General features: G+C 49.9%; 1 protein-coding gene across 1 annotated transcript; it reads left to right on the forward strand.

Annotated features, from left to right (window-relative positions):
• Nucleotides 1-9,529: 9,529 nt before the first annotated feature.
• Nucleotides 9,530-14,390, forward strand: abhd17c (abhydrolase domain containing 17C, depalmitoylase). Its single transcript, XM_068739975.1, has 3 exons — nucleotides 9,530-10,014; nucleotides 12,086-12,265; nucleotides 14,171-14,390. The coding sequence occupies exons 1-3, from the start codon at nucleotides 9,530-9,532 to the stop codon at nucleotides 14,388-14,390; spliced, it is 885 nt and encodes a 294-aa protein (XP_068596076.1).
• Nucleotides 14,391-15,305: the final 915 nt, after the last annotated feature.

The following is a 15,305-nucleotide window of genomic DNA, read 5'->3' on the forward strand; positions in this document are numbered from 1 at the left end:
TCGCTCTGTGAACTGGACTGACGTTTGCATTCATCTCTTGTCGTACCATGTTTTCCTGTATTGCCGGATCACAAACGTGCACCTGATGTGCTGCATTGTGAACGTGTGGGTGCACAAACGTGCACTCAGTCCCCTAATGTTTGTGCTCCAAGCGGGCCCTCAGTATCCATCTGTGAACATACCTCATCAATGGGAGTCGAGGGCGGGGCATCGCCCCCCCCCCCACTCAAGCTCTTTGAACAAATAGGCAAACCTGTGACATGCAACTGGCAGAACGCTGACGCCGGGCTGGGACTTCAAAATCCATTCTGCAATCATTCCACGTACTCTGGATCCATCGGAGTCTGATGATTGATAACCGGGGGGGGGGGGGGGGGCTCCTGTCAGAAACACTGCTGCCAGGTCAGTTTGAGATGTCCCACCAAGATGTCTCTTTAGGCCTCAAATTCAATAATTGTCATGAGTTGATTCAAACAACGATGAAATCTGTTGTCTTTGATTTCTCCGTTAAATGTGGGCTTTCAGCATTTTCCGAGTCGCCCCAGAATCCCGACGTTTTTGGAAATCGGACTGTGCTCAGCTTTTCTCCTTAAATGACGCGATAGAACGGATGGTAGCTGCTCTCGCTTCCTCTCCGACTCTGGAGAGTGCCAGATGCACCTCCTGCCTCTGGTTGGGGTGGGCAGGAGGTGCTGGAGCTCTGTCCTGCGACCTGCCTCAGCTTCAAAGCTAAAGCGCAGCCAGGCTGAAGGTGGCGAGCCAAAGGAGCGGGGGCTCTGAAGCTGACCGCGCTGTCGGCTCGGCGTTCTGGGCTGCTTTGGGTGGTTGCACGTGTCCGTGCACGTTTGTTTAGGGAGGCTCAAGATCACACACGGGCAACGTTTTCACCGACGCCAGGATTTAAATGTCAGCTTTTGGTTGCTCTGGCTACGTGCCCCGCCCTGCTATGATGCTCTGGCTACGTGCCCCGCCCTGCTATGATGCTCTGGCTACGTGCCCCGCCCTGCTATGATGCTCTGGCTACGTGCCCCGCCCTGCTATGATGCTATGGCTACGTGCCCCGCCCGGCTATGATGCTCTGGCTACGTGCCCCGCCCTGCTATGATGCTCTGGCTACGTGCCCCGCCCTGCTATGATGCTCTGGCTACGTGCCCCGCCCTGCTATGATGCTCTGGCTACCTGCCCCGCCCTGCTATGATGCTCTGGCTACGTGCCCCGCCCTGCTATGATGCTCTGGCTACATGCCCCGCGCCGCTATGATGCTCTGGCTACGTGCCCCGCGCCGCTATGATGCTCTGGCTACGTGCCCCGCCCTGCTATGATGCTCTGGCTACGTGCCCCGCCCTGCTATGATGCTCTGGCTACTTGCCCCGCCCTGCTATGATGCTCTGGCTACTTGCCCCGCGCCGCTATGAAGCGATCTGCACTCAGAATCAGCAGGGTGACGGGGTCAGTTTCAGTCAGCTGAAACATGAGCATCCAACATGTTCCATCTGAAGTTCTCACAGCAGCGTTTTGGTCCGCGGTGTTTGGATGCTTGCTGCGTCCGACTGGGCTGCGAACCTTTGACCTCTGTCTGGGGGGGAGCAGCTCGAGTCTCCAGGATGAGATCAGGCCGTCTGTCCTCCAGCTCCAGGCTGCACCTTCCTCCACTTCAGGCATTCCTTCTCTTCCGCTTGGCTGCCGTTGCCGGAGCCTATCCCAGCTTGCTAAAGGGCGAGAGGTGGGGCACACCCCGGACGCGTCGCCAGCGCATCAGAGACAGACAACCTTTTAAGCTCTGGTTTAACTCGTTCACCTAAGCTGCATGTTGTTGGAGGAACCCGGAGAGAACCCACACAGACACCGGGAGAACAGATAGCATTTGAACCCAGAACCTTATTTCTGTGGGGCGACAGCGCTAACCACTGCGCCACCGTGCCGACCACCTTCCTCGAGTTGTTGAATGCATTTTTAAGCGTATTTGTTAACAACATTTCCATTATGTTGACGCCGTTGCTTTAGATCCTGTGACGGTACATTTGTACAGCGCTTCTTGCACGCCATGGCTGACCCCTCCCCCATTAGCTTCCTAGCGTAGCCCACATGAGATGACGCCCGATGCAGCTGGTTCTGTGCAGACATGAAAAGCTGACTGCAGATCAGGGCTACGCTCGGGCAGGACGAGCACTTCTGAAAAGGTTAAAACTGCCATTCAAAGCAAAATGCAGTATTTACTTGTGTATTCTGTGTTCATCAGCTCTGGCGACTTAACTTTATTATCTCCTGGACTTTCCAGCTGTTTAGAGACTGAATACTCGATTCTGGCGGCCGAGCTTTGACGTGATGGATTGTCCAACGTTTCTGACCGACGGACTGGACAACTTTGAACAGACAAGTCCTTTTGCTAAAAATCTCAAGTTGGTGTTTTTTTTGAAAATGAAGTGACTTTTTATGTCGACCTGTGTTACTTTCACACAGTCCGTGTTTTTTGTGTAGGCTTTAATGATATTACGTGCAATGTGAGTGCATATTTAACTATTGGCATTGAGTTAGTCAGTTAATCGTGCGTTGAGTTCTCTGCCTGTCTGAATTGTGTACATGTGTTCTATGATTTCATGTAACAAACTGTGCTTGTGATAATAAATTCTTATTAGTGGCCTGGCTCCCGTTGAAGGCTTCCATTTCTCATGTTCAGGTGTGCTTCAGATCGGTTTCACGTTGCCATGGCGTCATAGAAGCGGCGTTTTCGCTGCTGTGAGTAGAGGCTGGACGTTGCACTGAAAGGAGCGCTTAGCCATTTAGCTCTAGAACCCAGTCAGCACATTTCAAAGTGTGTTTGTGCCACAGATACCAGAGGCATGACGCCATCGCAGCCGGTTCACCCAAAGACAGAGCTGCGTTTCCACGGCAACAGAAAATGGCAGCTTCATGCATGTCTACAGTAGAAAGACACTCTGAGAGCACAGACCTCCTCCAAGCAGCTCATTTCCTCGTTTCACCAAACATGACTGATTTTCAGTTTTAGTTTCGATGACCGTAAAGCATTCCTTCAGCAACTGAATTCACATTGACATTATTTCGGTAGTTATTCATTTTACAAGGTGTGCCTTTTTGAAAAAGCCTCCATTATAAGGAAATGGGATTTTTTGTTCCATCCGCTCCAACCGGAGCCGTGCGGGGACACGCCCTCGTTCCTTGAGGGGTCTCTTTCACGTCCGGAAGGAAGCTGCCGTTTCTTCTCCTTCACATTAGAATATGTGCTCCGTAATCTCTGCTCCTTTAAATCTGACTGCAGTTCGGAGTAAGATAATCCTGCTCTCAGCCCGTCGTGTAACTGCAGCACCCGGGCTCGGCTGGAAGTCCCTGAAGGTTGAATCTGAAGCAACTCGGCTGTGGGTGGAGGCGTTTCCTCACTGCTGCACTTCCAGATCAGTACTAGCAGCGTTCCTGTGAAGAATCGAGGCCTCTTGCTGGGATTCCAGCAGAGGGTAGATCTGATCCTTGACCGTGCATAAAGCTCTAATATTCAGAGCCGTGTTGACCTGCATCCGACGCAACGAGGCCACGGCTGCTGCACCCGTCTCACAACTTCCTCTTTGGTCTTCTGGAGAAAGCGGGGGAAACGCACTCGCTTACAGCGTTGCTTCAAATTAGAAGCATCCTTTCATTGGCAGAACGTTTGACAGAGTTGAACACACCGAGCTGCTGTCGAGGGCTGATCGTTGAAAAACGAAAAACACTGAGCTGTAATGCAGAATGAGAATGCAGCGATCGCTTGCTGCTCCTTTCGGTTATCTGTCAACTGGATCAGACACGGAACATGTGCTCGTCCTGGCAAAGCACTCAGACGATAACCAGAAGCTTTGAGAAGCATGAACGGAGACAGACACTGGAAAGCTCAGTGTGTGTGTGTGTTTAACATGAATGAATGGATGAATGCTGACCTGAACTCCCTCTAATCTCCAGACTAATTCCATGCTCAAAATCTGGAAATCAGCCAACGTTTTCCCCAAAAAATGGAGATCAATCAGATTTAAACTAGAAAATCACTCGGTGAGCACAGACCTCCCCCAAGCAGCTCGTTCCCCTCCTAACTGGATCTACACCGTCCACATGGTGATCTGGATCAGCACCAGAAGGTTCTAGATTGTTCTTGATATCTTTATACACCAACATGAAAAGTCAAAGTGAATCAGAGTTGATGTGTATTTTTAACTGATTCTTGGATCCGTAAATGGGTTTTAATGTTAAAATGTAATATTTGTTCCTGACCTCATTCTGGATCAGATCCAGAAGATAAGAGGTTTTTTTTTAATGCCTCGATTATGGAAAAATGCGAATTGTTTTTTTCTTTTTTTATCTTGACAGTTTACGCAATCCGAATCTGATCCAGATTAAATTTGGTGGTGAGATAGAGCCCCCCCCCCCCCCCCCCCTGCATGACTGTGTCAAATTCCATAAACATCAGTCGATAATCAACCGAGATAATGAGGAACAAATTTCAAAGCTCCATCGACTGCAATGTTAACAAAAATTTCAAAGTGATCCAGAATCCAGGATCTTTTCTGGATCATCACCAAAATTTGATCAACTGTTCCCGTGGTAACATTCTCAACATTTCCCAAAAATATCCTCCATAATATTTCAAACATAAAGTTATAAGTATTATAAGGAGGCGAATCAGTAGCGAGAGTGGCGTCCTTCAAGTACTCACATGTTTTGGCAGATAGCCTTGGAAAAATAGAACAGCAGCTTCTGTATTAGTAGCAAACGGTGTTATCGATGCTTTGGCCAGAGAACAGCAGCGTGCTTCCATGTGTGGATCCAGCAGAACCGCCTGGTTCCTCGACCAGTGGTCGGTGTCGGGTCCACTGTTCAGTGACGACCGCTGTGAGGGGGCTGCACGGTGGTTCAGGCGGAACCAGGTGAGTGGACTGTATGTGGAGGATCACAAGTCAGGCTTCAAGGGAGTTCTCTGAATCACAAAAAGGGCAAAGAAGACGAGTCAGCTGGACCTGTTCAAGTTAGAACGAAGACGTTTCACCTTCATGCAAGATGGAATGATGCTAGAGACTGGACTTCTCTGAGGTTCAGTCCGATGTGATCTTACATCTTTGTAAATAATATTGTAAATAATATTTTAGTCAGTTGTTTCGTCACACAAGCGCCAGTCTGAAATGAATTAGCTGCAAGTCACCGAAGATTCTAAAGTTAGTTCCTAATGTGAAGAAAACAACATTTACGATCTTTTCCAGAGCTTGTTCCCAGATCCAAGCGAACATCAGTCGAGAGAGTGGCGTCCCTCAAGCACTTGCACATTAGGGCAGATGACAGGCTGTGCTTTAACTAGGTGGCAGCGCTGGCAGGTGCCCAGGGTTTGCTCAGAACTTGGTTGAACAGCTTTTTCCTATTCTGTCATGGAATAACTTCTAAAACTATCTACAGTTGCAAGAGTTTGTCTCCCTGCGAGAATTCTTGGCTTTGGTTCGAGGTGTAACTGCAGAGCGTGAATACTATTCCTGACACTGTGTCGTCTGTTTAATCAGGCTCCTCCCCTTTAATTTCCCGTGACCTTGAACTGGTGGGCTATCTAGGCTTTAAAAGCTTTTTAAAAATAGTGAAATAGTTAGCCATTGTTGGATAGGCTCCTGCAACGCCCGCGGAATTTGAACCGCCAACCTCCAGAGCATAGACCAGCCCACTCAACCACCTGCGCCACCGTCGCCCACGTGCCGGTTGTTATACATGTGTGTTTGCAGCCATCTGTGCCCCCAGATAGTGTAAAACGACATTCAGAAAACCTAATTCACACGCTTTACGTTCCCTGTAACATTTAATCCACCCACTCAGTCCAAATAAGAGCCTTGAACTCTTCTTTAAAGCCTGTCGAGTACGTCTGGAGGACTCGAGCTCAGATGTCTTCCTAGAAACACGAAGTGTTGACGTCCCTCCTGCCTTTCGGCACCGTTCTTCAGTCTCGGCTCTTGAACAAACTGGTAAGACATTTGAAAAGACATAGTTCCACACATCCCCCCCCCCCCCCCCCCCCCGACATTTGCTAAGCTCTGCAGCATTTCATATGAAGTGGCTTAGCCGGAGGAACGCAGCATTTCATTTTCAGCATGCCTTCATGCTAGACCTACGTGCTGCTGAAGTCTGGCTCAACTCGTCAGCTTCTGCCTGACTGTAATTATCAGGATGCTGTTGACTTGAAATGTCCCAACTCAAGGGTTGTAAGTAGCATTAGCCTTGCCTCGGGCATCGAACTATCGACGAGACAAGTTAGTGTGCTGTGTGAGCCAGCGTGTGTGTGTCTGAGATAGTGGTTAATTTGCTGAAGCCAGGTGCTGGTGGAGCGTGGCTGCAGTCAGTGTGTCTGACAGGTTTATCTTAAAACACACGGCTGTGAATCTCCTTCAAGCACAGTAGCGCTCCAAACACAAAGAAGAAGAAAGCACAACCCGCTGTGCCCATCAAGAACAACGCCTGTTGACCTGCTGTTGAACGCACGACGGTACGCTAATTATTTTCCACCAAGCTCCGTTCCCCTTCGTGGTCAGGCTGTGCTCCATGCTTAGATTGCACGGCACTGGATAGGAACAATGAGGTGGAGCTGGGCACGGTGAGATGCCGTCTTGTCCGGGGTGTAGCCTGCCTTTCGCCTGTAGTCAGCTGGGATGGGCCCCGGCAGGTCCCCGTCCTGCAAGCCAGACGAGCGGCTGCAGACAAGATGATTGAGGTTGTTGAATATGCGCAAGGACCTGATGCACATGAACACAGTGCGGCCCAAGATTACTGTTCAAAGGACGAATAAATGGAAGAAGACAGAAAAGCAATGTGGATGGGCAACACTACAGAATGGCCTGAAGTGAAATACGGTGAGGCAATACGAACAGCCGAAAGTAGTAGATGCCGTACGACCATATCCTCCGTCCCTGAAGAATGAAGAATAAAAAATAAATAAATCTTTTTTAATAAGAAATGGTTTAATGACTGTAGAAATCGGATGTAAATAATTCAAATTAACTAAATGCACTATGGCAAATAAACACACACACTATTAGCAACTAAATAATAAGTTGAAAAGGTAACAAATAAAAATTATGATTAAATTTTTTTTAATTAAATAAATAAATTAGGAGAAAAAGTAAGCTAGAGATGACTAAATAACTGGTAACACTATTCTGGTTCTTGGCTGATGAACCTCCAGCTGACCATGGGAACCGGAGGAGGTGCGACAGGCATGAAGTTCCACCTCCCTGAGCAATAACTGAAGTTCTATTAACCAAGTGACGACTGTGAACAGAGCAGTTGGAGTCCAGGGACGACTGGAGGATAGTTAGGAAGGTCGGATCGACAGCAGGGAAAGACTGCAGTGTGAGATGGCGGCTAGATACCCAACCTGCTAGTCTCTCTGAAGAGAGGCGCCCAAATGTGAGGTGTATAATGCACCCTCAGAGGTAGGTCCTTGTGGATCGTGGAAGGGGAATGGGAAGGCAAAGGCAGACAGCTCTGGGGTTGACAACCTTGGAGATGGGGAACGGACCAACGAACCTGGGTGCCAGCTTCCAGGAATCCACCCGGAGGGGAAGGTCCCTTATGGAGAGGCAAACCCGTCCGGGTGTGTATCCATGGGGCTTGAGTGGGACAGCAGTTGGTGGTCCGCTGTTACCGTACAAAGGCATGTAGGAAATTGGGCCTGGCCAATTTCCAGGTTTGCTGGCAATGGCGGATGAAGGCGTGGACGGAGAGAACGCTAGCCTCACCCTCTTGGAAACTGGATGACAAGCTGACCTTGAGTAGGTAACAAAACTCAGAAAAGAAGTGAAAAGTCAATTGGGGGCCTCTGTCTGAAACTACATCACAGGGCAGTAAGGCTTCAGCGGTTTATTTCGCCAACGCCAGCTTGGGCTATGGGATCAGGTAAGTGGATTTTGAAAAACAGTGGAGAAGGTTGATTTGTCATGGCGACCCCTCATGAGACAATCCAAAAGGACAGTAGTAGTAGTAACTTCTCAGGACAAGGCAATAATAATAATAATGCATTGGTTTTATATAGCGCTTTTCAAGGGACACAAAGATGCTTTACATCGTGCATTATTCATTCACTCCATATTTGGTGGTGGTGAAGCTACTGTTCTAGCCACAGCTGCCCTGGGGTAGACACAGCTGCCCTGGGTTAGACACAGCTACCATGGGGTAGACACAGCTGCTCTGGGCTCGACACATCTGCCCTGGGGTAGACACAGCTGCTCTGGGGTAGACACAGCTGCCCTGGGTTAGACACAGCTACCATGGGGTAGACACAGCTGCTCTGGGCTCGACACATCTGCCCTGGGCTAGACACAGCTGCCCTGGGTTAGACACAGCTACCATGGGGTAGACACAGCTGCTCTGGGCTCGACACATCTGCCCTGGGCTAGAAACAGCTGCCCTGGGTTAGACACAGCTACCATGGGGTAGACACAGCTGCCCTGGGTTAGACTGACAGAAGCGAGGCTGCCAATTTGCGCAATCGGCCCTCCTGACCACCACCGACATTCACTCGCTCAGTACATTCACACAGGTGAAGTGTCTGGCCCAAGGACACAACAACAGTGTACACATGTGCCGGAGCCGGGAGTCAAACCACCAACCTCTCGATCATAGGACGACCCGCTGTGTATCTGTACACATTACAGATACCTCGTCAACAGCCTTCATGTTACTACGCCCATATGTGATGATGATGATGATGAATATATTTATTAGATAGAATGTTAGGGTACAAGTACAGTCACACAGTAGCATGTATTACAGTACAAGTACAGTCAAACAGTAGTACGTATTACAGTACGAGTACAGTCAAACATCCTGTCTAAGAGGAGCATTTCAAAAAAGCCCTTGCGGTCTTGTTTCCGTTGAAAGTCCTTAGTACATAATGTCGAGGGCAAAGTGCAACCCAACATATAGTTCCTGATTAAACTCGGGAGCAGAACACAAAATATATGATATATGTGTAATTGTAGTTACCCTCCAATTAACACCGGGTAATGCAGTTTTAATGCGCAAAAAAAAAAGAACTGGTGGTAATTTACAATAATTTACAATAAAACAATTAATAAAGCTAATAAAATAGAGACACATCTGGCGGCGTTGCCTGCGGTAAACAGAGACTAAGTCAAGATAATGAAGCTGAGGTCCTCCAGGAATAAACACGAACATCATAGTACAACAATAGACCGGATATCCGGTTCAACCGGAAGTCAGACTAGCCTCAGCTCCCACGGACCTGGGCGCGCGCCTTACAATCCAGCAGCAGCAGCCCTTTACGTACGGAACATTTATTCTTATTCTTTACAGGGTGGAGCTGCTCCATCGAGGCGCGTTGCCGCAGAACTATGTCCTTAAATGCTGAACTTCCGGCGGCGTCCCGGCGACATGTGCGCTGACCTTTGTTTTTAGCTACCTGCTAGCCGGCTAGCGCGTTAGCTGCAGCGCTCGAGCGACCGTCATCGAACTGTCTGTGTTCCAGCGGCGGTAAATCGAGCGGGGAGGCCGCGCCTGGATGCCGGAGCACGGCCCCAGGATGAATGGATTTTCTCTCGGTGAGCTGTGCTGGCTGTTTTGTTGCCCGCCCTGTCCCGGTCGAATCGCGGCCAAGCTGGCGTTTCTCCCACCGGAGCCCACGTACTCGCTACAGACCGATGCTAACGGGGCAGCTAGCCTCCATTTGACCGAGCGGGCGGACTGGCAGTACTCCCAGCGGGAGCTCGACGTGGTGGAGGTTCTGAGCACCAGGACCAGCCGCGGCAACCATGTCGGGTGCATGTTCGTCCGCTGCGCGCCGAGCAGCCGCTACACGCTCCTGTTCTCCCACGGGAACGCCGTGGACCTGGGCCAGATGTGCAGCTTCTACATCGGCCTGGGCTCCAGGATCAACTGTAACGTGTTCTCCTACGACTACTCGGGCTACGGGGTCAGCACGGGCAAGCCGTCAGAGAAGAACCTGTACGCGGACATCGAGGCGGCCTGGCAGGTGCTGAGAAACAAGTGAGTGTGATCCGCGTGCACGTCGTGCGTGCTAACGAGGAGGAATTAGCAACTCTCCCCCCTGAAATGAACCATTTCTGAGGCGGCCCTGCTTTAACCTCCAAACGTTACTCATGACCAACATTCCCAGGACTCCCGCCTCTGCTTCCGGTTCCAGAGCACAATGCATCAGTGCACGCTTGATCTCTACAGTTTGAGTTTAGATTATTTTATAAATGTAATTGTCTGCATCTTCTTTGTGGCGGTGATGCAAACAGGGGGAGCACCGATATTAAAAAGTCTGTCTGTCTGTCTGTTTGCTAGCAGGATAAAGGAAAAACTGCTGGATCCTGATGGGGGGGGGGGGGGGGGGGGGGGTCTGAAGATGGGTCTTAGTCTAATTTAGAACACCTTAATTTTTTAAGAGCGATCGGAATTCCTATCTGGATAGAGATTAACTTAAAATGGAGGCGTTTAAAAAATCAGATCTTGTTAAATATACGTCCAAAAATCACAGCCATAAAGGGGTCCGAAATGCACTAAAAAGGTCAATTAAACATGCGTCATGGCGCCGTGGCGCCTAGTCCATAACAGCATTTATGTATTTTTGCAGTGAAAGATTTTGGATACGGGAAGCGGCACAAATCGTGCTTTTCCTCTATTCCTGCATTGCAAATAAATTCCTTTCAGTCCATGAAAACGTGACAAACATCGCTCTATCCCTCAGGGTCAGACCACGGCTCAGGGTCAGACCACGGGGTAGCACACTGGCTAGATGTTAGCAGCAGCGCAATATATTGGGTTAAAACAAATCAGGAACCACAATAATGGCTGTTCCGTAGGCTTGGTGAAGGATGTGGCGGCTCATCCGACGGGGTGAGAGAAGATGAAATGATGCCTGCAGCACTGCGGCCTGTACCGGCATCTGTACCGGCATCTGTCTCCATCGCAGCTCAACCAGTTCTGCTTTGGATCCCTTTAAGTAGGAACGACTCCATTAGCTTCTCTGATGATTCAATTCAACCTATTATTATTTAACCTATAATTCGCCACCTCCTGGTTGTACTTTGCCTTACGCTTGTAGCGCTCCGGCTCAGCTGCGGGGGCTGACGTGTAGCTTTCTGTTGGGATGACTTCTGTCCCGTTGATCTTCTGAAACCTCCACGGCTCCTTTCATCTACTCCAACCTCTAGTCCCCCCAGTCTAAAGTGGATTTAAGAACTCGCCCACACAAGCGGTTATTGAGAGAGGGAGTAAACGTGACTCACTCTGAGACCGGGAGGGTTCAGAGGATGAGAAGCAGAAACTCTGCAGCCATCAGTCACTCCCTGTCCTTGTTCCTGATGAATGTTGGACCTGAGAAGCTCATTTCACACAAACACACGCCTCCCTGCTTCCATTCTGGATCCGCTGAAGCATGGCGCTGATAACTGCAGGAATGAAGTAGATACTAGTTTAATGACATTCGAGTCCGACCGCCGGCCGCCCAGCCGCTGGTTCGAGTGAAGGAGACGAGCCTGTTGACGAACACGAAGCCGATTACGCAAGGTCAAACTTTTTACAGCGTGTAAACGGCGCGAGGCTTCCGTAGTTTCTGTTTGAGGCACGGCCCGAGCTGTTTCCCATGTGAACGCCCGTTCCCTCGCCTCCTCCGTGCCGGTCGTTCTCCTCTCCAAAGCCCGACAGGCCTGCGTTTTCCAAATGTTGGGTTTGTTTTGAAGGAAGCTAAACCAAAGGAAATGTTTTGAATCCGCCTCGGGTTCTTTTCATACCCTGATCCGGTATCACACATTTCACACCATTCATTCTTCCTTTTGAAGAATCCTCCTGCCTCCGGGCCTCTCGCCCGCTTCCTGCAGGGGTTCTGGGAGCGATGAGCTCGGTACCGAGTGATGCGATGCCATTAAGAGTCTGTCGGCTGCCTCGCCACCGATCCATCCATTCAGTCGCCCGTTGCTTTCAGTATTCTAAATCCAGGTTGCCTAAAGTTTATTGCGTTTCCTTTGAGGTGTTGTTGATGTCCAATGGCAGCACTCGATCGCACCAGCGTGCTGCCCGGGCACTTTGGTTAATTTTTCTGGTTGTTGTGCAGGTACAACGTCACACCTGAGAACATCATCCTGTACGGTCAGAGCATCGGCACCGTGCCGACCATCGACCTGGCCGCTCGCTATGAATGTGCTGCTGTCATCCTGCACTCACCCCTCATGTCGGGCCTCAGGGTGGCCTTCCCTGATACCCGCAAGACCTACTGCTTTGATGCCTTCCCCAGGTGAGTCAAGAGCGCACCGCCAGTCAGTGCACGCGCTACCAGACGGTAAATTAGGCTAGTTTCTTTATATCTTTGTGCTTTTGAATATTTGTAATAGATTAAAATGGTATTTTATTTTTAGGCGTTTCTACGGGATCATGTTTATCGCTGCTTTACGGCACCTCTTCTTTTATCACACCGTGCTGTCAATTTGAAAGCGGAATTACCCGAAGGAGGATTTCAGCTGCTCAAGATCGTATTTTACAGATTAAAATCCGCCTTGAGGAGTTTGTATGTTCTTCCGTGCGTTCTTCTGCGTGGGTTCTCTCCGGGTTCTCCGGCTTCCTCCCGCCACCAAAAACATGCAAATTAAGCAAATTGGTTACACTAAATTGTCCATGAATGTGAGTGCGTGTGGCGGCTTGTCCAGGGTGTGCCCCGCCTCTCGCCCGTTGGCGGCTGGGACAGGCTCCAGCGCGGCCCGGTAACGGACAAAGCGGTTAAGAAGATGAATGCATTTTATAAGGTGTCAAAGGTTTTCGCTGCGTGGCAGCCACTGGACTAACCACTGCGCCATGCAGAATGTTGTTTCTGTGTGTTGCAGAGATCAGCCAATCGGTCACCATAGCAACCCTCACAAATGTGGTTAAATGTTCCTGACCTCATTCTGGATCAGATCCAGAACACATTTTTCATAAACATCGGTCAATAAATCAGCCGAGATCTTGAGGAACAGATTCTGGAGCTCCATTGAGTGCAATGTTGCTGAAAATTTAACTGTTTCCGTTAACATTCCCAACATTTCCTGGAAATGTAATCCGGATCGATCCAGAACTTCTTGAGTTATCTTGCTGACAGGCGGGCAGTCAGACGAATGCCGGCGATTACAGAACCTCCACCTCGCCTCGGCGGAGGGTCTTCTTCATCTGCTTTATACGAGTTCTCTGCAGAACCCTGTCTGCTTTTAACAGAATCTGGTTTAACTCATTCAGTGTGCGTGTTTTTGAGCATTTTGACTGATATTTCCAGACCTACAGAATATTGGGTTCTGTGTAAACGAGTAAAGTCTCTTCCTTCAGTCAGGAAAAAGGTGTGTTTCTACCTTTTTCTGTTCCTCAGTCATCAGCAGTGAACAAAGGTTGTTTTCACTAATATGGCGTTTTGTTAAAATAAATATGTCGAGCACGCCCCACAATAATAGCTTTTACTTTTGTGATACCGGAACCATCCGACCAGTCACTCCCTTGTATAAAGCGACACTGAGAGAATGCCTTTGATGGTAGAATAACTATTTATGAATGAATATATGACCGATCGGCGTCCACATTAGTTTTTTCGGCCTCAGCCGTTGTGAATCTGGTGAGCTCTGCAGCAGATCTCTCGGGTCGAGCTGTTGCAGTGGGGGAGACTCAAACCTCCACCCGATCGTCGTCTCCGTGATCGCCGTCGTCTTTTCTGATGATCGCGACTCGTCGTCCTTCCTCTCGACGTCGCTGCTGCTTTTCCGGCATGACTTACTAAGAACTTGTCTCTGTGGTTTGTCTCGTGTTGTCAAACCAAAGTCGTCCCGACTGCAGAGTCTTTTAGAAACGAGCGGCTCTCTGCTCTCGCCTGCGTTCGTGTCCTCGTCTCCCGCCATGCTTGTTTTTCCTGCTGCTGAGAGCGTGTGCTCGCTCCGGCCAATAGCGACGCCGCACCTTCGGACCCATTTAATTAAGCTTGCGCCGGATTGGTCAGAGAAATGTACGATTTATACGTAAATAATGTGAAATGATCGCACATCTTTTCGACATGGACACGTGCCGTTGAAGCGATATTTTTTCGCTGCGTCGTGCCGTCCTCCTCTCGATGCAGAAATTCTCCGTGGCCCACGAAGCCCGTCCGGCTGAACGGTGCTTTGACGTTCCTTTGTCTTTCCCTCCGCAGCATCGACAAGGTGTCCAAGGTGGCGTCCCCGGTGCTGGTGATCCACGGCACCGAGGACGAAGTGATAGACTTCTCCCACGGCCTCGCCATGTACGAGCGCTGCCCCCGCGCCGTCGAGCCCCTCTGGGTGGAGGGGGCCGGACACAATGACATCGAGCTCTACGCTCAGTACCTGGAGAGACTCAAGCAGTTCATCTCCTTCGAGCTGCCGGCGTCCTGAGAGGAAGACGGCAGAAGCTGGCCGGGCTTCGTCTCGGCACACTCGAAAAGCCTCCTCCTCCTCCTCCTCCTCCTCCTCCTCCTCAGCATCGGGACTGACTCCTGTCCTGTGAGCCACTTCGGGGTGGGACTGTGCAGAAGAGGGGGTGGCTTTTGGATCGCTGAGATGCGGCTGAGGCAAACGGCAGCTTCATCCGGCGGGAGCGCCGTGTGGCCGCCGGACGCCAATGCGCCCGCTGCTTAATCCGGATTCATTTTCCCTTTCAGACCTTCCTCCACCCACTCTGTGTCTCACTCCTTTTCTAGGTCACTGTCTGACACGTTTCATTCCTCTTTCCTCTTTTCCTCCACGATCCCTTGTTCCTAAGATGTTGACTGAGCCTCCACACAGTTCAAGCGTGAGCTCGTATTTGCTATTTTATACCAGGTGAAGTATCAATTTTGCACCTCGAGCTGTAACTAAAGTTTGTATTTGTTTTATGTTACTTTTTTAAGTTATGATTCAGGGTTGATTCTATGATTGCACTTTTAATGTGCAGATATTTTCAGGTAAAAATGTCTGCTGATCGCTTTTGCTTTACATTCCATCTTTGTCTCGAGTGCCGACCTACTTTTTGTTCCGTAAAGCGTCTGCTGGCGCACCTGATTTCTGTAGCGCCCCCATTTCGGCGCCTGCTGCGCTCCCAGCGGCGCCGTTCAGACGCCGTAATGATCGCTATCGTGGAGCCGCTGATCATTTCGGCGTGAAAGCTGTCCTGAAACAAAACGTGCATGCTGATTGTAATCGTGCCGTTGGAAGGCCGGCGTGCTGAGAGCGTGCACGCCCCCCCGCTCGGAGGTCTCCACTGTGAATATTCTGTCGATGCTTTCCTGTCTGCTCCACTTGTCGTTTCAAACGGAGACTGAAGCCTTTACG

The sequence above is a fragment of the Brachionichthys hirsutus genome, chromosome 1 (genome assembly GCF_040956055.1).
Source record: "Brachionichthys hirsutus isolate HB-005 chromosome 1, CSIRO-AGI_Bhir_v1, whole genome shotgun sequence".
Taxonomy (NCBI): Eukaryota; Metazoa; Chordata; class Actinopteri; order Lophiiformes; family Brachionichthyidae; genus Brachionichthys; species Brachionichthys hirsutus.